This window comes from Chelonia mydas, chromosome 9 (genome assembly GCF_015237465.2).
Source record: "Chelonia mydas isolate rCheMyd1 chromosome 9, rCheMyd1.pri.v2, whole genome shotgun sequence".
In the NCBI taxonomy this organism is placed as follows: domain Eukaryota; kingdom Metazoa; phylum Chordata; order Testudines; family Cheloniidae; genus Chelonia; species Chelonia mydas.
In genome coordinates, this window is record NC_057855.1 from 57,518,561 (window position 1) to 57,541,635 (window position 23,075).

At 47.6% G+C, this 23,075-nt stretch overlaps 1 protein-coding gene across 2 annotated transcripts; it reads right to left on the reverse strand.

The window, feature by feature from the left end:
• Positions 1 to 1,362: 1,362 nt before the first annotated feature.
• CLIC2 (chloride intracellular channel 2) lies at positions 1,363 to 18,929 on the reverse strand. 2 transcript variants are annotated; one of them, XM_007056240.4, is made up of 6 exons: positions 18,195 to 18,929; positions 10,616 to 10,725; positions 9,467 to 9,592; positions 6,689 to 6,795; positions 5,426 to 5,607; positions 1,363 to 3,509 (listed from the first exon to the last, which is right to left on the reverse strand). In XM_007056240.4, the coding sequence occupies exons 1-6, from the start codon at positions 18,249 to 18,251 to the stop codon at positions 3,348 to 3,350; spliced, it is 744 nt and encodes a 247-aa protein (XP_007056302.1). In that variant the 5' UTR covers positions 18,252 to 18,929; the 3' UTR covers positions 1,363 to 3,347. The 2 variants fall into 2 exon arrangements, with proteins under 2 accessions (XP_007056302.1, XP_037764571.1); XM_037908643.2 differs by lacking the exon at positions 9,467 to 9,592 and having other exon boundaries at positions 18,195 to 18,678.
• Between the last annotated feature and the right edge of the window lie 4,146 nt (positions 18,930 to 23,075).

Sequence of the window (23,075 nt, forward strand, 5' to 3'; positions counted from 1 at the left end):
CTGGAAAGAGACATCCCCGTGCTGCACTATAAGAGGAATCTTAAAGGGCTGGAACTGTTCTAGGCTTGTTTCAGCATTGAAAATTTCAGACAAACTAGGAAGACAAAATAGCATGACGCATACTGTGTATGAGTCAGTTGGTACTTATGCCTGTCAGGCTCATTGCAGAGGTCACAAGGCGAGAGGGCTCCATGCCCCAGGATCAGCAGACGATTAAGAAGAAAATTGAACAATCAAAGTCTCATGTTGAAAACCACAAGGCAGCTGCACTGGTTTCCTGCACATCACATGACTGACTTGGTCGAGCAACAGGGACAGCTAAGTGGGAAAAAGAAAAAGAAAACCCATTGCTGATCATTTTCCAGGCCTCCAGGATATGCACTTAGCAATTGTCCATCTCATTAGGTTTGCCGCCGTTCATTCCCCCAGTTCTAGCACTTGGTGGCTTAACCCCACTTGGAGCTTTTTTATTTAATAAACCCTGACATGTTTAATACATGTTCTTGATTTCTTGTGTGCTTGGCTCTTTCTCTTTACTCTCTGAGTCCATCTTGTTTAGTGTCTTTGGCCCCTCTACTTCCTTCCCTTGCATTGCACAGAGGAAACAGGTGGGAGTAAATGAAGCATAACAGGCTCACAGGAAATGCTGCTGCATGGTGGTATCCGATGGCACTGTGTAGAATGCCCAGGCAAGTTGGAGGCCCTTGCACACCAGGGACTGAACTGGGGACCTCAAGAGCTAAAAGCACCAGTGGCTACAGCTTGCTGCTGCTGAACAGACTCATGTTTGCCGTGGATTGGGGCCGTGATGGACATGGTGAAATGGGGGATGGGGCCTACCCCTTGGGGAGGAGTCAGGGACCAGTCCCTGGATGCAGAGTGTTCCTCCCCCAAATCCAAGCACATGGTACAGAAAGCAAGGGTGGAGGTTACTGACCAGCAGTAAGTGCCCCCTACAGGCTCTGCACCCCTCACTGGTGGCATGGGCACTTCAGATGCCAACAGGGAACTAATGTCAGCACAGCAAAGAGACAGGCCATGCTGCCAAAACTGAGGGGCCTGAGAGCCCTATGAAGGGCCATGTCCTCAACCAACGTGTGGTCAGCAGGCCCCTTCCTTTGCACTGTTCCTAATGCAAGTGAGTGACATCGTCAGGGATACCACAGCTGTTGCTATGCAGCTGTGGCTTCTCCCATTCTGCAGGTTCTGAGGAAATTACAGGGGCCGTGGAATTCCTGTAGAACTGGGGATGCAGAGCAGATGCGGTGTGCCACCCCAGAGCAGGCTGCCTTCCAGGTGGTGTCTATATCCCTCTAGTCTGTACAGCATGTTGGGATCCAGCACAAGGGACAGCACAGAAAATGGAGGTTATTATTACTGTTTATTTTAGAAGGACAATTAGTATTCACTTTCTCATGTTCCCAGCACAACCAGACACCTTTTTATGCTCTACTGCCTTCTCTAGCTCTCAGCGTCTCCTGGACAGCAGTCTGGGGCCGGGTTGTGAAAGTTGTATATAAAATAAAGTTTATTATCACCTTAATGAAACTAACAAATATATCAAAAGCAGAATTGCGAGTACACACTTTTTAGTGCAAAAGTACAAGTAAGAGAGAAGCTTAGTGAGTTTTCTAGGGGGCTTTTACCATCTCAGTGCCCAGTGCAGATCTGTAATGCTTAGTACATTATAGGCATGCCATTGCATTCTACAGAATATCTATGTTGCCATTAGCTTCTGTACTATTTGGGGGGAGGGGACAGATTCCTGGGTACAGATTTTGGCAGGAGGCGCCAGCATCACAAATCTAATGGAGGAGGGGAAAGTGTGGCCATGAGCACTGAGCCAGCCCCTCTCAGCAAGCCTCTATCAGTTGCCTCCTGGACTATGCCGGAGCTAGTAGCAACTCCCAAGGTCACAGTGGTAGAAAAGGGCCTCAAGGGTCATACTTCTTGAGCCAGCATCAGTCACTCCATGCTTATGTGGGCCAGATCCTCAGCTGGAGTCACCCTTCAGTGGAACTGTGCTAGGCTCACCCAGCGGTGGAAATGGGCCTGGGTGCTCTGGGCACGCGCACACACAGTTTGACCTTGATACGCTGCACATCAATTACAAAACCCCTTTTGTTTTAGAAAGTAAATCAATTTTTGTCCACCCTGGTTGGCTGGGCAGGTGGGTACAGCTTGTGTGGGATCAGGGGAAAGTTCACAGTCTCTTGCCCAATCATGGAAAACTCCCGCACTGCCTGTACCTGAAAGGGGAACCTCTCCTGGTCAAGCTGCGTTGCTGCGGGGGGTCAGGGAGATCTGGAGGTGGAGCACCTAAGTCTTAGCAGTCCACATTCCAGGAGTAAGATGGGGCAGTTCTCTTGCAAGAGTTTCCAAGCTGATCACTGACACTTACCGGGTGAACTTTGTATAAGAAATGGCTCTTTGCTGCTGGTGCTCTGTATTGAGATTGTGATATGTGTGAGCCTGATCCACTTCAAACTTACACCTACATGCCTCAGGAGGAGCTCCGCTGAAGTCAGTGGAGCCAGAGCAATGGAAACCTGGTATCGGAGGAGGGGAAGGCACTGTAGTTCAGTGTCTGTTGTTGGTATGTTTGTGACTTGCAGAGCCTCCCATTCTAGAGCCTTCACACAGCTCCTCCAGTGCACCTCATTCCTCACCTAGAGCAGCCCCCGCTGGTGCAGCCCTGGGCTATCTCTCGATGTCTTCAAATGCCTTTCCAGAAAATATACTTTAGCCAAACACAAGTGATTGGGTTCAAAGCAGGGGTAAGTGGGTGAAATGTAATGCCCTGTGTTATACAGGGTAGGTAAGTCTAGATGATCTGATGGTGTCTTCTGGCCTAAACTCTATGCATCTGTGAAAACCCATTTTTCTGGGATCTAAGACATCATTTGTACCCCACCCTCCAGATTCAAAAGGGTGATACTTAAACCGCACTATGCCACATGGTCACCAGCTCTGCGCAGTTTTGCGCAATAAACATTGGTGATCCCACAAAACGGTTGGGAATCCTAGCCTCTAAGGAATGACAAAGCAGCTGCCTCGGCAGCTGAGTGGTGCCATTTCTATACATGCAATGATTATAGCTGTACAATCAGGGTGCAGTCAATCTACACATGAGTAGGGTAGCTGCAGCAGCTGGAAGCACGGGGTTATTTTCTGAAAGGCAGTTACTAATTACATCATAATGATTCCTGCAGTTCCTAGATCCTGAATGTTTGCAGGTGACAGGACTGGGCTGTTCTACTGGCGTGGCCATTCAGAAGAAGGCAGCTTTCATGGCAGTGTTTCCAATGGAAAGAGGGGTTTCAAAAACCAGCTCATTTGGCTGCCCCCTAGGTCATCTTCTTGGCAACGCTGGCGTAGGTGCGTTCTATCTCCTCGTTGGCTGGGCATGTGTGGCTGAACTCATCACGGGAGTAGGCATTGTGGAGGTAGCGCCAGATGCCTGTCATTTCCGCTGGGATCTCGAAGTCACGGTATTTCTTGGCAGCAATCTAGATGGGTGAAGGGTGAGAAAATGCAGGTGATTATTAGACTTCTGGGTATCAGGATAAGATCTGGCCCCATGGACCTGGAAGCCCACAGGCTTTGTTGTTAAAGCACTGGTCTGGCATGCAGAAACTCAGGATTCACTTCCCAGCTCCATCATTGGTTCTCTGGGCAACCTTGGTCAACTCACCTAATCTCTCTGTGCCTCAGTTCACAGCTGTAAAGCGGGGACAATAATCCCACCTTGGGCCATGCCCAGCACAATGAGGCCCCAGTCTCAGCTGGGGCCTCTAGGTGCTATAGTAGAACCTAAGAGTTACGAACTGATCAGTCAACCACACATCTCATTTGGAACTGGAAGTATGCAATCAGGCAGCAGCAGACAAAAAAAAAAAAAAAGGCAGTACAGTGCTGTGTTAAATGTAAACTACTAAAAACATAAAGGGAAAGTTTAAAAAAAATTTTTGACCAGGTAGAGAAACTGTTTCTGTGCTTGTTTCATTTAAATTAAGATGGTTAAAAACAGCATTTTTCTCCTGCAGAGTAAAGTTCCAAAGCTGTGTTACGTCACTGTTCAGTTGTAAACTTTGAAAGAACCAGAACATTTTGTTCAGAGTTACGAACAACCATTCTCAAGGCATTCGTAACTCTGAGGTTCCACTGTAGCATGTTGGACCAAACAGGACTCCATGAGCAACTAATCTTGATTTGGAATTCCCAGGGTGCCCCCTAAAGGTTGGCCAAGGCAATCCACGTAAGAGTGGGAGTGAAAATCATGAAGTGGATGAAACAGTGAAGTCCACTGAGTTCCCACAAATCCCTCCTGTCCCTTCTGGATCAATATCCTCATTCAGAGGAAGAAGACAGCCAGATTTGAAGCTCAAAATCTCTGCTTTCTTGGCTCATCCATCCAGCATGTCAGGGATGGCTATTACACACTGTGCTCTGTTCCTGCAGCAATCCTCTCCCTAATTTCAAACTTATTGTTCATCATGGATGAGATCGATGGGTTCAAGGCTGTTAACTCCAGAAGCAAGGGAGGGTTGCAGGCAGGAGGGGAGCTGTCCACCCAGTCTGGCTTTGAACCAGAGACACAAAGGTGCCCCAGCGCTTCCAAAAGTACTGGCTGTGAAAGCCATATTCCTGAAAATAACATCAGAGCTTCACACTTGACAGAAGGGGTGATACTTCACACTGGACAGAAGGGGTGAAACCTTTACTTGGGACATCGCCTTTGAGAGCTAGCCAGGAGCTTCCCAGACTTTGGTTGACAGTACTGTGTTTGGGTCTGGCTAGTAGTGTTGGTCCCTCACGAAGAGCAGGGGCTGGAGTGAGGTTGTCCCTACAGGTTTCTCTCCAGTGCTTTTCCTGTTTAGCTTTAGATCCCTCGAGTGATAGAGCTTCCTTCACTCTCGTTGGGATGAAATTCACCCATGTTTAATGCTCAGACCTGGCTCAGCTGTTCTAGCCTCCCTTGCCAGTCCACTGCTCAGCTAAATGCCCTACTGAAGGGACAAGCGAGACACAGAGCAGGGGATGGTGCCAAAGGGGATGAGTACAGACAGGCTTGAGTCAGAATATTCTGAGCTGGAATTGGACAGTGCCTCAGCTCCCCAAAGCTTCACAAGGTCAGATATGGTGAGCTGGCTCTAGTTGGGAGTGTAAAGGAACCTGTACTGCTTTGGGAGGTGATTCTCCCAAGCCCCTAAGGCCCAGATCCTCAAAGGTACTCATGTGCCTAACTGGCATTGATCTCAATGAGGAGGTAGGCCTAAGTGATTTAGGAGCACAAGTCCTGCTAACTGTCACAGGACCTTGCACTCCCTGGGCATGAGGGCACTTTTGAAAATCCCGTACTTCGTGTGCTGGCCTGCCCTTTGACCCAGAGGTTGTGGCCTCTGTAGCTAGCAGGTGGATTTACTTTGATGATGTGCAGCTTGGGTAGCAGGTTGCAGTCAGCTAACGTCAGCCTGTTCCCATCCAGGAACTTCCTGTTGGAGACCAGGACTTCCTCAGTACTGTCCTGGTCGATTTCTTCAGGGAGTGGGTTGTTCAGGTAGTTATCCAGGCGTTTGAACTCCCTCAGCAAAGCCTTCTCAAAATCTGCACCCAAGGAGAAACCGCAGTGTTAGTGTGAAAGACCTTGAGCAGATTCTGCTCTCACACCCACCAGTTTTACTGCAACTCCACTGATTTCAGTAGAGTTACTCTTGATCTACACCAGCCCAACTGAGATCACAGCCAGGGCCCCTGGCATGAGATAATGAACCTGCCCCAATGTGTAGGTATAGACACAATCCGCGCCCCTGCCCCCACCAAAAAAATCTCCACCCTCATAGACAGGTCCCTGATACTTGTACCATTGAGCTGGGCCATACTTGAAGAGGGGTTTCCACCTGGGACCACTGTTGGAATTTTGGTGGAGAAACCCCAGAATATATCCTTTCGGCACCTTCCAAAGAGCTGTAGGATCTGAACATGCCCCTAATACGTATTGCCACCTTCTCTGAGAGGGACTGGTTAGAGGGGGTTGGCCAAACCAGTGGTAGGCCGCCTCCCCAAGCCCAGATCCACCAAACACAGTGCGATGTCCCGCTGCCCCCAGTAGGGTGTGCCAGAACTGCTCAGAGTGTGTACAGAACAGGGCTCTGTGCAGGCAGAGCTATCAGAGCTGCTCCTTTAGCAGCCACCTATCCTGATGCTCTGCTGCTTCCAGGCCTTTACAGCACAAGCTATGGATCATGATCCTCAGATGGTGCTGGGTGAAAGGCAGGGTTGCTTCTGTCCTTCCACTTTATTGCTTTAATTGCCAGGGGCATCACTTGGGCGGGTGGAGTGTGGGAGACAGCGGGGACTCCAGCCCAGCCATAGGATGCCCTCTCAAAGAGCAGGAATCCTGCACGCAGGACTTGTCACCAATACTCAGCACCTTTAGATCCCTGCCACTGCTGCTGAGAGGCATTCCCCCCCCCCCCCCCGACCTCTCCTGGAGGTTCTGTAGCTCCCATTCTGTGCACCGACATCCCCAGCTTCATGGACTGTGGACAGCTGAGACACCCTCTGGATCCCCCTGGCTGAGCGAGCTATTTTTCTAATAGGTTTTGCTTCAGGATCCAGGGAAGTAAATTTCCAGGGGAAATGATGGACTCAGAATAATAAATAAAAATACCCCAGGGTTCCTTACTCTCATTTGCTTCCTTGTGGGGATTCTTGATGTATGCAGAGAACTTGGCAAAGATGTTGCTGCCCACATCAAAGGACTCCTTGTATTTGGGGCTCAGGTGTGGGTACCTTAAACAGATAAATGCACAGAGTCATATATGGAGAATTCACTCTGCCATTAGAAGGATACTCAGCTGCATTCTCTTCTAGTGACTATACAACCCACAAGGACTGAGATGGGTTCAAAAGCATAAAGCCCTGCAATGATCAACCTCATCTAGCTTCCTGCCCAAGGGATAGAGGGAAGCTCTGAGCTCTGCTGGCACTTCCAGGATGCTGGCTTCAGACAGGTGTGCACGGATTGGCACGGAGGGGGAGATGGAAACTCACACAGCTCCATGGGGAAATGCCTTTTGTTCTCGAGGTATCCCAGTACACCCTGCATGCCAATATCAGCTCAGCTGTTGTGTTAGGCCCAGCCCTGCACTGGCCCCAAGATGGGCTTTGCCAGACTCAGGGTCTGTCAACACTGCAGTCAGAGCGGGGAATGCAGCCCGTGTAGACAGACCCGAGCCGGTTCTGACCTAGCTAGCTCCGGCAGCAATAGCAGCAAAGCTGTAGCAGCGCAGGCTAGCGGCTCCAGTACCTATCCAGTGGCCTGGGGTGAGGCATGAAGGTTGAAGGGTGTCCCAACATAACACTGTTGCAGGTACCAAAACCTCTCCTGGCAAGGGGTGCTGTCCTGTAACTAGACCTGACCATCTGAGCAGGTAATGTGCTTTTTCCCATGAGTCTGTTTGTCACAGTGTGGCTGTCCCCTTTAAGGAGAGCAACCTCAGCTCAGCCCACCTGTAGGTTATTAATGCCATGCCCAGGCGGCTGGTTGGCAGCTAACGAGTGCCTGGACCTGCGGAAAGGTAGTTCAGCTGGCGGCGGGTGCACCTAGAGGAGGTTCCCCAGGAGATCAGCACTACTGCTGGCTGAGCTTTCCCAGGGCAGGAGGGGGGCTGGCAGACTCTGAAATGCAAGGGAAGTAAGCCTGCCTGGATTATTACTCAGGCCATGGAGGAGGCTGTGGGACTCCTGAGCTTAGGGGAAGAGGCTTGAATTAGCTCCCAGAAGAAGGGGAAGACTTGAGGGGCTAAAGAGCTTTGAACTCTGTACAGGAGTTAATCTATAAGCCATTGGTCTAAGTGCTCTCGTCTGGGAGAGGAGAGGGCAGGACTGCACCATGCCATTGCACTGAGTTGAGACTCACACCTGCCTCATCTCTGTGCCGTGCCTACTGGGCTGAAAGCTGTGAGGTGAGTGAGGATGGAGAGCAAAGCCTCAGTGTTTCATGTGCTCAGCAGTCGCCCAGTGAAACGCTTGAGCCTTGAGCGTTGGTGTGTCCCATGGTCGCTAAGGGTGTACTCCTCCAGAGGCATTTCAGCCCCTAACTCCCACAGGAATCAGGCCTCTCAGGCCAGGGCTTTCAGAGGGGCTCAGCCCCCGCCACTGTGGACAGATTTGCAAAAGATCCCAGCACCCAACATGTGCCCAATGTGCTGAGCTCGTTTGCAGATCTGGCCCCAGGACTTAGAGGATACCTTGGATTCCTCTAGCATGAGCTCCTGGAGTGCCCGCATGCCAGCTTGCTCGGGACGTGGGTGCAATCTGGAAAGGGTCATGCAGTGATGACCTCTAGCTAGGTATGTCCCAAAGCCTGACTAGGCACAAAGGGGAGTTTTCAGGGCAATATGGAGCTGAAGGAGGAACCCCGAGCTAGGATTCTGCTCCCTGCTATCCAAAGAGTGTTGCTTTGGGTTCCATCCAGACAGCCATGCAGCCAGCAACAGCTGGTAACTCATCAGGGGGGTAAGGGGGGGAGACTCGGGAGAGCCACGCAGCTTTCTACAGCTCAGGATCTGGCCTAAAGCCCCAACTGTGAACTGTTCCGGCCCTTTAAGGTGTCTCCTGTTTACCACTGCAGCGAACAGTCGGGGAGAGAGCCAAGAGTGAGCGCATCATAACCGCTCGGCCAGGAGCTGGCTGCATTCCTAACCCCTGGGCTGGAGTGTTCGCTTTGGCTCAGCTACATGCACCTGCCCCTTTCAAAAACAAGCAGAAAAAAGGTTTTCGAATCCCTTCCCTTCCCCTGCTTCAAAAATAACGGCATCTGCTTCTTGGGTCTCTAAACCGATCCACCTGCACGTTCTCACCACATCCCCCACCCCTGTGGCTTGCCTGTCGAGCCCTTTTCCCTCTTTGCCTGCATCCAGAGATCACACAGTGAATTTCCTTCCATTGTGTTATCTCACAGGCCAAACTGTTTCCTTGCTGCTTAGCTATTCATAGAGGAAGGGGGTGGGGGGTCACAACCTTAAACCAACGGTCTCACACTAGGCAAAAGCCTACCTCTGCTTCTTCCCAGGGACATACAGCAGTACCTTGGCCTGAGCAATACCTTCATGGAGAGAGCAATACATTGCTCAGAGCAAGGGACTAGAACCAGAGCTCCAACATTCTACTTGCTGCCACTGGCTCCCAGTCCCTCTCTGTGCCTCTGTCCGTGCCCCCGCCACACAAGATAACAAGATGAGTACCACTGCTGAACCGATCAATGTTTGCAAAGTGCAAGGAGTGAGAGGGGAGGCAGGGGAAGCCCAGAATTGGGTAAGTGCAATGGCCACTACTGCACCGCTGCCATTCGAGCTTTGTCATAGCCACGGATCTAGGCCCAGTGTTCTGATCTGGAGGCAGTTCACATCTCCTGGCTGGAAGGTGGCAAAGAAGTACATAATACTATGATATTAAATACTTAGGAGGTGCCAGCATCTGCTCCAGGAACTCCTCGATCTTAATGAAGTCTGTTTTCAGCTCCTTGTTGAACAATAAGAATGGAGGGTTGGTCCCTGGAGCCAGAGATTTCAGTTCTTCAGGTTTCCTAGAATGAATTTTTTTTTTAAAAAAAAAAGAGGGATTCACTGCTGAGGTGAAGGCCTCACTGCAAGTGCAGTGTCACAATCTCATCTCACCACCATGCACAACCACCAAGAAGAACATAGAATGGTAGGACAGGAAGGGACCCTGAGAGGTCATCTAATTCAGCTCCCTGCACTGAGGCAGGACCAGTAAACCTAGAACATCCCTGAGTGGTGTTTGTCCAACCTGCTCTTAAACACCACATGGTGAAGGCATCAAATAGTGAGAGACACAGATTAGTACATGGAGGAGTCATAGTGGTGAAAAGGAATCATGGGCCCCATGTTTTGGAGCCAGAGCCATGCTGATCAGGAGAGGGAGCGCCCTAGATAAAGGGCCAAATTATACCCTGAGTTCACAGCTCCCATTGACTTCACTGGCCATTGGCACATCCATCTTTGGCAGCCCATGGGATATGTGTAGTCATTTCAATTTGCCAAGAGGGCTGACTGCCATCTTGTCATGGCCCTGTCACTACAGGACATCTTGCATGAATGTCCATGGACAAATGTTTGTTGTTCACATTGTGTCCCCAATTGCTTAAGGTACAATGGCCTGAACTTTGATTTTGGGGCCAAATTCCCTGCAGGCTTATCCCCTGTGTAATTCCAGGGAGGTCAGTGTGTGTGGGGGGGGGGGGGGGGGGAGGGGGCAAATAAGTGAGGCGAGAATTTGGTCACAGCTAGACCTCGTAATGATGCCAGTCAACTACATCTATGCCAGTGACGTGGCAGATGTAATGAAAGGGAATGTGATGCTGACAGCGGGAAAGATCTGAAGTGTAGATTGAAGAGCAATTGAGCCATATGACACTAAGATTTTGTTTCAGAGTAGCAGCTGTGTTAGTCTGTATCCGCAAAAAGAAGAGGAGTACTTGTGGCACCTTAGAGACTTTGTTGGTGCACACAAACCAAGGGGCAGCCCTGAGCTCTCCTGCTGTGTACTCTGGATGTCTCACTGGCAAGAATTACCTCTGTTCCCTTACCTCGTCATGTCCACTGTGGTCACGTTGAATTTGACACCTTTGAGCCACAGAACCATGAAGAGACGCTGGCAGAAGGGACAATTCCCAATGTTCTCGCCATCCAGGCCAGCCTGCAGAAGGAGCAAAATAGACCAATGCTGCTCACTGGGCATCAGATGTCTCCCACAGCTGGGCCTCTGCAAGTGGCTTTGGGCAAGGAGCTGCTAGCACAGCTCCGGGCTTGGTAAACAGGCAGTGGCAGCATAACGGGTGATTCACTGGTTTCATTGGGAGTTAGGCCCAGATCATCAAAGGTGCCTTTCTCTCCATTTTTTTAAAAAAGGAGATTCAATGCAACATTATGGTTGAGATTTCAAATGGACCAGAGATGGGAGATGCTCAGATGGTTCTCATAGCAATTATAATCTAAGTCACATGGCACATTTATAGTCTATCTAGATATAGGCCCAGGCTACACCATTTGCATATGTGTTTAGGTTTTTTAAGGGATATGTTAGGATTCAGGGGTCCAGTCCATCCCATTAAACAGAGAGACACCTAAGCATGAAATTCAGATCTAGGTTTGTGTCTGTATTTTGGAAATCCCTTCCCAGAAGTCTGGGGGTGGTTAGAGGTTGAGGGTCCATTACAGAGACAGGGCATCAGGCTGTTTGAAATTACATGGGGAAGATGAAGAGGAGAGGTGGGGGAAGCCGAGTGCATAGACAGCCCAGTACCGGGGAAGTGCAGTGGCCACTACAGCACCCATGCCATTCTGAGCTTTGCCGGGGCCATGGATGTAAGCCTAGCATTCTGATCTGGTGGCAGTTCACAGCTCATTTGCACAATTGTGAATGATCACACATGAGGCAAAGCAGGAGGTAATTAGCCCCTAGTACACTAACTTTCACCCAGGCTTGGGGAGCTAAGTCAGAGGAGTTGTGTAACGGGGGGGAGGTATAAGTTATAGGTGGCAGTGGCCATAGGCTGGATTCACTAGCCCAGAAAGCCTGCATTGAACCCCTCCAGTGCATACAAAAGCAAACATAACATTATCAAGTCACACTTAAGCAACCCCCTGAAAGACTGAATTTAATCTAGCTATTTATACCACCCTTGTCACCATGGTATCAGAGCACCTGAAATGCACCAACACTGATTGTCATCAGAGCAGGTGGGCCATGCCCCTAGTGGGGCTGCTGGGTTCATGAACCAGCACCACTCACAATGATTCTTTTGTAAGCCAGTGCGATATTGTTTCTGTTTCCTGGTGGGAGCTGGGTCAGAGGGGAAGGCAGTATGAAAGCTCTCTGTGCCCCTTGCTGCCATATTTTGGAAAGCCTGTCTCTAGAAGCTAGATTGTCAGGGGCTCTTGAGACAGGAAGTGTGAAAGGGAGGGGGAGGCTGGTACACTCAGCGCTGGTGGTAGCAGTCGGGGAGGGAGGCACAAAAGGAGGATGGAGTTTGATAATGCATTCAACAGGAAGGGAGGCTCCTCGCTGGCAGGAGGAAAAACTCAAGAGGGAGGGTGTGGGAGAAAATGCACTAACATGTTCCAGGAAAACAGTAGTTTGTTTTCTTTTCACTGTTCACTTGCTGATTTAAAGGGACAAGGCATAAATTCCCAAAGGCTCAGATTTTCCATGAACCAGACAAACAATTCCCTTTTTAAAAACGAAAGTCAGTCTTCAGCCAGTGCAACAAAAATGAAGAACACTGCAAGCCTACTGGGCAAGTCCTGGGGCTACCTTGTCAGACACAGATTACACCCCTCATTCTCTGTAGAAATCCTAATAAACAAATACATCTAGACAGGCTCCTCCAGGAGTCTTGCATGTGTTTGGAAGGCTCTGGGTTGACTCCAGCCCAGGTCAGTATAGGAGAGGTGGGATCGTTCAATACAAGGCTATAATAACTCTCAAACTGTTGGCCCCTTCTCCAAGTGGGGTTCTACTCTGAAAAGTGACTGTAATAATGCCAGCTGGGGGGTTCCACATTTATAAATCCATAAGCTGGGCTCCTTCTCGTGCATCAGCGCCAGCATAGCAGGGTCTGCAGGCTACACTGGGCTCTCAGGGTGACATTTTCAGAAGAACCTAAGGGTAGATTTTTAAAGGTCGTTAGGCCCCTAACTCGCTGGAATTGGCCAGCTCCAATGTCTACACAGCAATCTTACCGCCCCGCAGCCCGAGCCCATAAATCAGGTGGCCCAGGCCAGCTGCAGGGGTTTTATTGCAGTGTTGACATACGCTTAGGCACTGGGGGAGTCTCACTCCCACTGAAAGTCGAGGGCCAGACTTTAGAGGTGCTCAGGTGCCTAAAGATGCAGCTAGGTGCCTATGAGGTACTTTAAAATTCCCACACAAGTTAGGCACCCAACTCCCATGGGCTTTCAGTGGGAGTGAGGCACCCAGCCTGCTTAGGGCTTTCAGAAATCCCACTAGGTATCTGTCTGCAGCTTTAGGCTCCCGCACCTACATAGCTTGGAAAATCAGGCCCCTGCTCACATAGGCACCTTTGGAAATTTTACCCTGATCCATCAGACTCTTGTAAAGACAACTAGTGCATCAGAATTAAACCAAGGAAAGCTGAAGGTTTAAATAAACAAAATGGCAATTTAAAAATGTTCCCCCCTTACCTTTACTATGCTGAAAAGAAACTATTCAAATGAATATTCTCCCAAGAGTATTTTCTGATACCATTTCTGATCAAACAGCTGTGTAATCAATAATTTCCATCTCAAGAGTCATATGGAACAGGAATAAGCCACTAGTAATTATAAGGCCTCAGCACTGCAAATGCATACATGCCTAATTTTAAGCCCCTGAGCATTTCCACCCAAGTCAATAGGACTATTCAGAGACTGAAAGCCAAGCCCATGTGTTTGCAGAACTGTGCCCTCTTGCTGCTGAAGCAAATACCTTTTACAGAATGGGGGAGGGGGAATCAGAATAAAAGAATTAAGAGAAATGGAGTAATTTAGGTCCAGATCCTCAAAAGTATTTGGGTGCCTAACTCCTATGGGTTAGACAAACAATGAAATTATGGGAACAAAGGTAGGCCAAATGGGATGAACTGATTAAATATGAACAAATGAATTAATATGATTTTTAAAAATCAATTTGTATATCTACCAGCACTCAGACGTTCTTCTGCCTCACCTCCGCTTCATGCACTTATCTGCTGTGTTTGTCACCCACTCTTTTAATGGGTGTGTAAGAAAATAATTTGGACTGCTCACAAAATCCTACTTGTTGATTTTAAAAAAGGTAATAACTAAAATCTTTTCAAATAGTCATATTTACAAATGAGGAAAATCTTCTGGGTGCTGAAAGCTTAGAGAGCTTTATTGCCTTTCTCCGAGACCTTTACTAATGCAGAGAATTGAAAAAATACCAAACCCATAAACCTAAGATGGAGACTGGCTACCCTATAGCCACTGATAATGGGAAGCTGAGCTTTTCGGTGCTAGATGGCTGATTTGGATTCAGACTAGGCCACAGACAGCTGGAAGTCATTACCTGCTGATTTATGGAGACCTATTTGCAAGGAGTGAATGGTCTCCTAATTCCACAGCTACAATACAAGTGGTACTGAAAGAATGGTGACAGGTTTCAGAGTGATAGCCGTATTAGTCTGTATCAGCAAAAAGAATGAGGAGTACTTGTGGCATCTTAGAGACTAACAATGTATTTGGGCATAAGCTTTCATGTGCTAAAACCCACTGCATTAGATGCACGGAGTGGAAAATACAGTAGGAAGATATATATATATATATACAGAGAACATGAAAATATGGGGGTTGCCTTACCAACTCTAATGAGACAAATCAAATAAAGTGGGCTATTATCAGCAGGAGGAAAAATCACTTTTGTAGTGGTAATCAGGGTGGCCCATTTCAAACAGTTGACAAGAAGGTGTGAGTAACAGTCGGGGGAAAAATTAGCATGGGGAAATAGTTTTTAGTTTGTGTAATGACCCATCACTCCCAGTCTTTATTCAGACCTAATTTGATGGTGTCCAGTTTGCAAATTAATTCCAGTTCTGCAGTTTCTCACTGGAGTCTGTTTTTGAATTTTTTTTGTTGAAGAATTGCCACTTTTAGTTCTGTAATTGAGTGTCCAGGGAGGCTGAAGTGTTCTCCAACTGGTTTTTGAATGTTATAATTCTTGACGTCTGATTTGTGTCCATTTATTCTTTTGCATAGAGACTGTCTGGTTTGGCCAATGTACATGGCAGAGGGGCATTGCTGGCACATGATGGCATATATCACATCATGCTAGTGCAATTTGCAATTTGATAAATGGCCCCTTACAATACACTCCTGAGCTGGAAGGAGCTCTCCCTGCTATTGCAATGGGGGCAGCCATATCATCCAGGCTTGAGAGTTCAGTGACAGCTAAGGAACAGCTGCTGGGGAGGGAGAGTGACAGACACAGAAAGATTATTGCTTGGGTGACCCAAAGAGAGGACCAATCTTGCAGACCAAAGGGGAATGAAGGGATAGAAATTGATTGGAGCAAAGTGCCAGAGTGAGGGCACAGGGAAGATCTATATTTTTTCTATTATTTTACAAATTAATCCAAAGCTGAGTAATGTTAGACAGAGCTGAATTTTAACAACAGAATGATGATTGTAGAAAAAAGCCAGTCCAATGACAGACAGACAGATCCTTAACTCAGATAAATTGGTGTAGCTCCACCAACTTCAGTGGCGCTGCACTGATCCATAGCAGCTGAGGATTTGGCTCTTAGTTTAACAGCTCAGGCAGTGGCCAGTCTATCACCAGTTCTGACACAGACTTCCTGTGTGACCTTGGGCAAGTCACTTCAAGTCAGATTTTTAAAGGTATTCAGGCACTAACCCCCCTGGAAATCAAAGGAAATTCGGTGTCTTTAAAATACATCCTTAATGTCTTTGTGCCTCTCTTCCCCATCTATAAAATGGAGATAATCATTCCTTTCTCCCACCCTGTCTGTCTTGTGTTCACCACAAAGTTGACTTGAGTTATAACTCGAGTCCCATCCGGACACAAAACTTTTGACTCTAGTGTGGTGATGCTGTTACTTCCTGTAGACTAGCCCAAGTGTGGGTATAGGGTAAAGCTCAAGTTAGTACAACTTGTCAGCTGCTGGTATGACCACTCTGCAGTGTGAATGCAGGCTAGCGTCACTCGAGTGCTGATAGTTCTCTGATGCCTTCCCACAATTCCCCATGTGCCCAGAAAGGAGAGGCAAGTTTCCCCACAACCCACTGACAAAGAGATCATAGAGTGGCTCAGCCTACAATAATGCAAAGAACCATCGGATGGCTCCCAGCAGCCGTCATGCCACACGAGTGAATGCAATGTATGCTGATGTGGACACAACAGCTCAAGTGTTAGTCCTCCTTGTGGCTGGTCTCACGTACGTGAGGCTAACTCCAGAGGGGTAAATTGAGTATGGCTAACTCAAGTGAACTGCAACGAAGACATGCCCAGGGGCCATGCCAGGGACTGTCTCTTACTATGTGTTTGTACAGTGCCTGGCTCAACAGCGTATGCCTCAGGAATAGAAATAATGATCACAAATAATAGCTTTTACCATCTGAAGATGCATGAGTTACAAGGAAGAAAAATCAAGACCAAGAAGTTCTCAATAGATCTTCAGGAACTGCCACTCTGGGAACATTAGCAAAGGTAGGTAAAAGGGCAGCTGCATCACACCATCCATGTCCTATGGGTCAATATCTCTGCCAGGAGACTAGACCAGGCACCAAGCACCCAGTCCTGTAAGGTGCTTGGAACTACGTGTTCGGCACCTTGCGGGAAGCACTCAGCATCTCACAGGATTCTTCTCCCCCACAAAAGAGTGTCGGGGTTTAAGGCCAGATTCTCTCCCACCAACACTGGTGTGAATGGGGTGTAATTCTAAAGTTACTCCAGTGTTACTTGGGGAGCAGGATCTGGCTCTTGATCTAGAGAGGTGCTGACTGCCTACAACTCCCTTTGGGATCTGTGGTTGCTCAACACCCCTTTAGATCAGACCCTGTTTCATTAAAGCCTGCCTGCCAAAGATGGTTAAAACACAGAGACTGTTACAGTAGGGGACTGTTAGTTTACAACCATACTACTTGTTCCAAGGGGGGTTTTTACTGCTAAATTAAGTAAGTTTTAGGGGAAGTACTGACTAAACGTTTGTTTTCTGTTTCTCTTCTCTAATAAAAAGCCCCTTGATTCCGATGCAGTTTTGAAACAATCTTGTGTATCATATTCCTGCCTCTCCCTAAGATAGTTAGGGACTAGCTAGGTAACAGTGATAAAACAGGGAACCACAGAAGCATTGAATTCACCAGCAAAATACCCTGGGACAAGTTTGGTTTTAACAATTGAAGGACAGTAAACAGGAGATGATCTTAATGAAGTATCTATGTTCAGCAATTTAGCCTAGGCTTTGAGAGGTTAAGACAGATAATATCTTTTACCTAACCCTGAATAATTTTACTTTGGACAGTCCTGTACATCAACAATGAGAGTGAAGTCTGAGTCCCTAGATTTCTAACCTAGACCGAGATAGCCTTCTGTTATTTGCTGTGGGAAGGATTCGTTGTAATAGTTGGGGAATAAAACCTCCTATCTCATTTAAATGACACTTTTAGAATATTAAACATTTCCTTTTAAAAGACTCAGAATCTCAACAATATTTGCAGCCTGAAATCTTGAGCATTTGCTGTTTGCATCAAAATGCCCTAGATAAAGTCACGTGTTGTTCTATTACTGTGATGGTGTAATCAGTGGCCAGCCAAGTAACAAGCACAGGGCCGGGGAATTTAAAGTTGTGGAAGTTGTTCAGAGTCATGTCTCTCTCTCAGACATTCATTTAGAAATTCAGGATATCTGATTTATTTATTGCTCTCTCCACTTCTGCTAAGAATGTTTTGAAGAGGGAAGTTGAAGTGTTCCAAAGGAAATCCATCCCCAAAGCACTTAACTGAGGGGAAAACATTTCTACAGCAAAACAACTGTCAGCTGAATAATTGACACAGACAGAGTAAAAGAGAGGCAGAGCAGTTCAGAGAGTCTGTCTTGCAATCACAACTTGGAGAGAAGCAGAAATTGAATGAATGTGTTTGTATTATTGTCTGTTATCTCTTCTGGACAGGATCATGCCTTATCTGTCTCTGTAAGGCACATGCCATATTTACACTGCTGTACATATGATTTATATCAGCATAACAACAATTAACAACACAACATCACACCAAAAGAACTTGATCCCCTTGATAACTTTATAACCTGACGGTTCCTTTGGCACTATGCAGTAGAATGCATAGATTCCTGCAGAGCCCAGACTCAGAATTCCTCCAGTCTGGTCATGCTTGGCACCCGTTTCTGCCAACCGCTGTGCACTCACACATGTAGTCATGGGTCTATTTGACCATATGTACCGCTGACAATTGCAAATGGGACAATGCCCCCCACTCTTAAATGATAAAGAACTGCAAAAAAATCTGCAGGTAACTTCATCAAAAGTAACTGGTGAGTTTAGTGGGTCATTGTCCTTCCTGCCTGGGGTGAATCCAGTGTGCAGAATTCATAAGCATACATGTCTCTGAAACTCACCTTCACGAAAAGCTCAATCTCGGGCTCCTTCCGAGGGCTCTGCCACTGGCTTGCCATCCTCTCTGCTTGTTCAAACTGCTAGCCGCTCTCCACTGCAACAAGTTGCTCTGTTCTCTGCTGCTATTGAACCTCTAAGTGGAAGCAGGTGGCGATCCAGTGGGAGAGCTGCTGGTGTACGGTGAAGGACCTCTCTAATGAAGATACACCAAGCCCCGTTGCCAGCTTCACTCACCAATGGGCAGTTCTATCGTGGCTCTTTTCCTTCCTCCTCCTGAGTTCTGAACTGAGGAGGAGTGACAGAGTGTGTGCAGCAGCTGCTGGAGGGGCAAGGGTATTTCCACAAGGGCCTCCCAGTTGTGACTCAGCATCCTAATCTATCGGAGAGCATGCATGAGGTCCCCCTGTCAGCTATCAAGCAGACCAGATGCTGCCCTGAGCTCTCTCTGAGCCGTGGGCTCATCTCCCAGAAAAGATCCTTCCACTTCTGTTACTGTAACCTCCCACCCATGAGATCTTTTATCACAGGAAATGGGCTGGAAGTGTCTTGTGCTTCATCAGTTGGAGAGATCACTTATCTAATTATCCTGTCCAGGAGGCAAAAAGTCCCCAGCTCCAGAGCACGTCCTTCCCTACCCCACAACTCTCACTAAGGGAAAGCAAGCATTGTTGGGAGAGACCTCAGATTCACCGATAAAAGAGGCCTATTTCCCTCTACTAGGCACAACTTTAAAATACATAGTATCTGCCTTAAACATCAACATCTGAGCAGGGCCCACACTGGCAGCTCAGATCTGAATCTCTCTCCGCCCTTTGGGGAAAGCCCCAGAGATCCAGGGAAGGGTCTGAATTTCATACCTCTGGCCTCTCACTTTTGTGGGCTGAGCTAGAACCCCAGATGTGAGCAACCCCCAAATCGGCAGGAGTTTCAATTCTGATCCTGATCTGAAGCTGTGGCTCTGGCTCATCTCCTCTGGATCAAGTTCGCTTTCCATGTGTTATTCCCCCATTTCCTTAGAGAGTTTCATGGATTTGTCACGGATATTTGTGTGTATCATCAAGGGCTGCGTGACAGGGGAGAGGGGATCTGCTTGGTCCATAGTAAACAAGGGAATATCTCCAGGTGTCCCCGCCCTGGCACAGGTCGCGCAGGAGAGGGAATGCTTGGTGAAATGGAGGGGAAGAATGGTTTGGGGGACTTAGGAGAAGCTGGAGAATTTTACTGTCGGCCTTCCACACTCTGTCCTTTGCTGATTGGGGGCTGCTGGGACAAAGAGTTTGCTTTGACTCAATGAAAGTCCATCATAAATAGATAAGCTCTTCAGACAAAAACACGGAGATTGAGGATGGCTCCTTCTCTTTGGCCCAGAGACTCCCAGGGGCCAATGGGGGGCGCTGCTGTCCTTGCAGCACAGGAGTGAGGGAAGTGACTGCCCTATGCCTTAGCAAGGAATCTCTCAATCAGACTCAGCGTAAGAGCCTAGTACTGGAGATGATGTAGTGTCCCCCCACTACAGAAGGGATGTGGACAAATTGGAGAGAGTCCAGCGGAGGGCAACAAAAATGATTAGGGGGCTGGGGCACATGATTTATGAGGAGAGGCTGAGGGAACTGGGCTTGTTTAGTCTGCAGAAAAGAAGAGTGAGGAGGGATTTGAGAGCAGCCTTCAATTACCTGAAGTGGGGTTCCAAAGAGGATGGAGCTAGGCTGTTCTCAATGGTGGCAGATGACAGAACAAGCAATGCTCTCAAATTGCAGTGGGGGAGGTCTAGATTGGATATTAGGACACACTATTTCACTAGGAGGGTGGTGAAGAACTGAAATGGGTTACCTAGGGAGGTAGTGGAATCTCCATCCTTAGAGGTTTTTAAGGCCCGGCTTGACAAAGCCTTGGCTGGGATGATTTAGTTGGTGTTGGTCCTGCTTTGAGGAGGGGATTGGACTAGATGACCTCCTGAGGTCTCTTCCAATCCTAATATTCTATGATTCTATAAAGTTATTTCATTAGAAAACATGACCAACTTGCTTTTTCTCCAGAAGGGAAGGATGTTGTTACCGGCTGGCTGCCCTTCCCTTCCCCCTCCCCCCTTCCACCCCCACCTCCCATCCCCGCCCTGAGATTCCTGATTAGAGCTAGAGCATCCACTAGGAAAACAAAAGTGAAGCCTCTCCATTACAGCAGGGGGCAATTTATTGGATGAAACTTTTTTTCAGTGAAAAATGTGGATTCAGGTTGATCAAACCATGTCGTGAATTCAGGTCAAATTCACTGAATTGTTTCAGTTAAAAAAAAAAGCTTGGAAAGAAGCCAAAACATTTCCATTTGGGCTTTGAACTGACTTGTTTGTTTCAAATTTCACTTCACGCTGACTTTAAAAAAAGTTTAAAAATACCTCCGCTCAAAACCAAGCCATTTCCTCCCACCTTGAAACTAAACTTCATTGACTTTTCCCATGTGGCCACTGAACCAAAAACTCAGTTATTTTCACAGATCTCCTGCCAGCCCTCATACTTCAGGACATAGGCTGAGCCCCAGGAGGGGTCGGAGAATAATGCCTCTGCCTGGAACAGCATTGCACACTTCGGTATTGTAGCAGCAGCACCCACTGTCAGCCACAGTACAAAGTGCTGGTCGATTCTGCTCTGGCTGCACGTATGGGCCAGCGGCACAAGCCCCAGCCTTGGAATCAGGGGAGCTGTGCTCTGTAATGATAACTGCTTGCAGTTATGCTATTCAGCAACTAGGGGGGCTATACTGAAAATTTCAGAAAGGCTGTGGTCTGTGGGACTAAGCAAAAATGGAGGCTTCACAGATTCCAAGGCCAGAAGAGACCATGTAGGCTACGTCTACACTAGGAGCTTGGGGTGTGATTTCCCTACTCGTGTACATATACTCACACTAGCTCTCATCGAACTAGTGTGAGTATAAATGGCAGGTTAGCTGCAGTAGTATTGGTAGCAGCAGCAGGGACACGGATTAGTCGTGTACCCACCGGTTTCAGGTAGGTTTGTCCTAGGCATGGAAAATCAGTGCCTTTGCTGCTGCTACCATGGCTACACTGCTATTCGTGCTCATGCTAGCTCACTGAGAGCGAGCACGCATGTGTACATGAGGGGGAATCACACCCTAAGCTCCTCGTGTAGACGTGACCCTGGTCTGACCGCCTGTACTACACAGGCAATATTTCAGAGTAGCAGCCGTGTTAGTCTGTATTCACAAAAAGAAAAGGAGTACTTGTGGCACCTTAGAGACCAACCAATTTATTTGAGCATAAGCTTTCGTGAGCTACAGCTCATTTCATGCATCCGATGAAGTGAGCTGTAGCTCACAAAAGCTTATGCTCAAATAAATTGGTTAGTCTCTAAGGTGCCACAAGTCCTCCTGTTCTCTTTACACAGGCAATAGAACTTCCCCCAAATAATTCCTGTTTGAACTAGAGCACATCTTTTAGAAAAACATCCAATCTTGATTTAATGATGAAGCTGGAAACTCTGATGGAAAGCGGCTTGTTTGGTTTGCTGCTGTTTCCCCCTAATAAGTGCTTGTTGTTTAAGTCAGATGGTGGATTCATCCACTCTGACATTGACACTGAGTGTGATCTTGGGCTAGCCCCTTCGCCTCTCCATGCCTCAGTTTCTCTATCTGTAAGATGGGGGCAAAAATCCCTTTCTAAAGTGCTCTGAGATAATAAGTGCCACGAAAGTGTTAAGTATGCTGAGGATTAGCTCACACGCAGCACACAGCCCCTGCTTCCTATCTTGAATGAGTCACCCCAGAGTCGCAGAGAGAATTCAGAGATTTCTGAAAATGAGCATGCCATTGCTCATAGAAATAGAAAATAGCTATTGTAAGGACATTTTGGTGACCAAAGTTGCTGCTGCAGTGGAGCGCGTGGGAAGCATTTCTGCTCAGAGCTCCTGCTGTTATAGCATGGAGCCATAAGACACAGCCACTGGTGTGGAGCATATCATCACCTGCCTGGTGATACCCTGCAGCTCTGAAGCTGTCCTCTGCTGTTCACCTCCTGCCCAAGGACAGGAAGGAAGAGACATTCTTTGAGGTATCTCACCCAGCCACCCACCTTCTGCGGCTGGCCTTGCAATAGCCTAGACACAGGAGATGCTCTTATTGTATATCAGGAGTATTACTTAAACCAATTGTAATGCTGCCCACTCAGAAAGGGAACCTATGTGTAGGGCACTGAGTTTGTTTCCTGTAGTGCTGACAGCCTCGGTTATCCCCTGCCTGCAGTGGTGCTGGGGTAGCAATGAACTCAGGTAAAACAGATGCAGGACAGCATCTGTATACTGATGTATGATGGCTGTGGGAGACATGAGTTCCCTGGTGTGTAATTATAACAAGTACACTGACAGGCCCCAAGCAACATTTCACTGGGACCAGGGCAAACTCCTAACACTGGCCCCCATCCCATCCTACACAGACACATTAGTTAATGAAACAAAAAAATACTGTTTGATTTTTGAAATGGCAGAGTTAGGCCTCGTCTCTTTACAACTTGCCTTTTCTGGCCTTTTTCATGGCAAAATCATGAACAACTTCACTAAAGTCAAGTTTTCTTTCAAGTTCACACTCAATAGACAAAACAGCAAGGTGACCTAAGCCTTCCTGCGCCTAGTAGATTGGCTGCAGTTTCTGATGAGTGCTAGCTTGCTGAAACATCTTTCAGCTTCTGCCACAGTCACTGGCAATGTGCAAAAAATTCATAGGGCTATGCACACTTCACTGAAAATTAGTTGTTGTTATGTACTGTCAATCTCATTAAGTAAGATATGTGGTGGCAGCTTAAGTTCTTTTCCAAAAGTAGACTTGAAACCAGTCTTTTCTCTGTTGAAGGAAGTCCTACATTTGAGAAGAAATTCAGG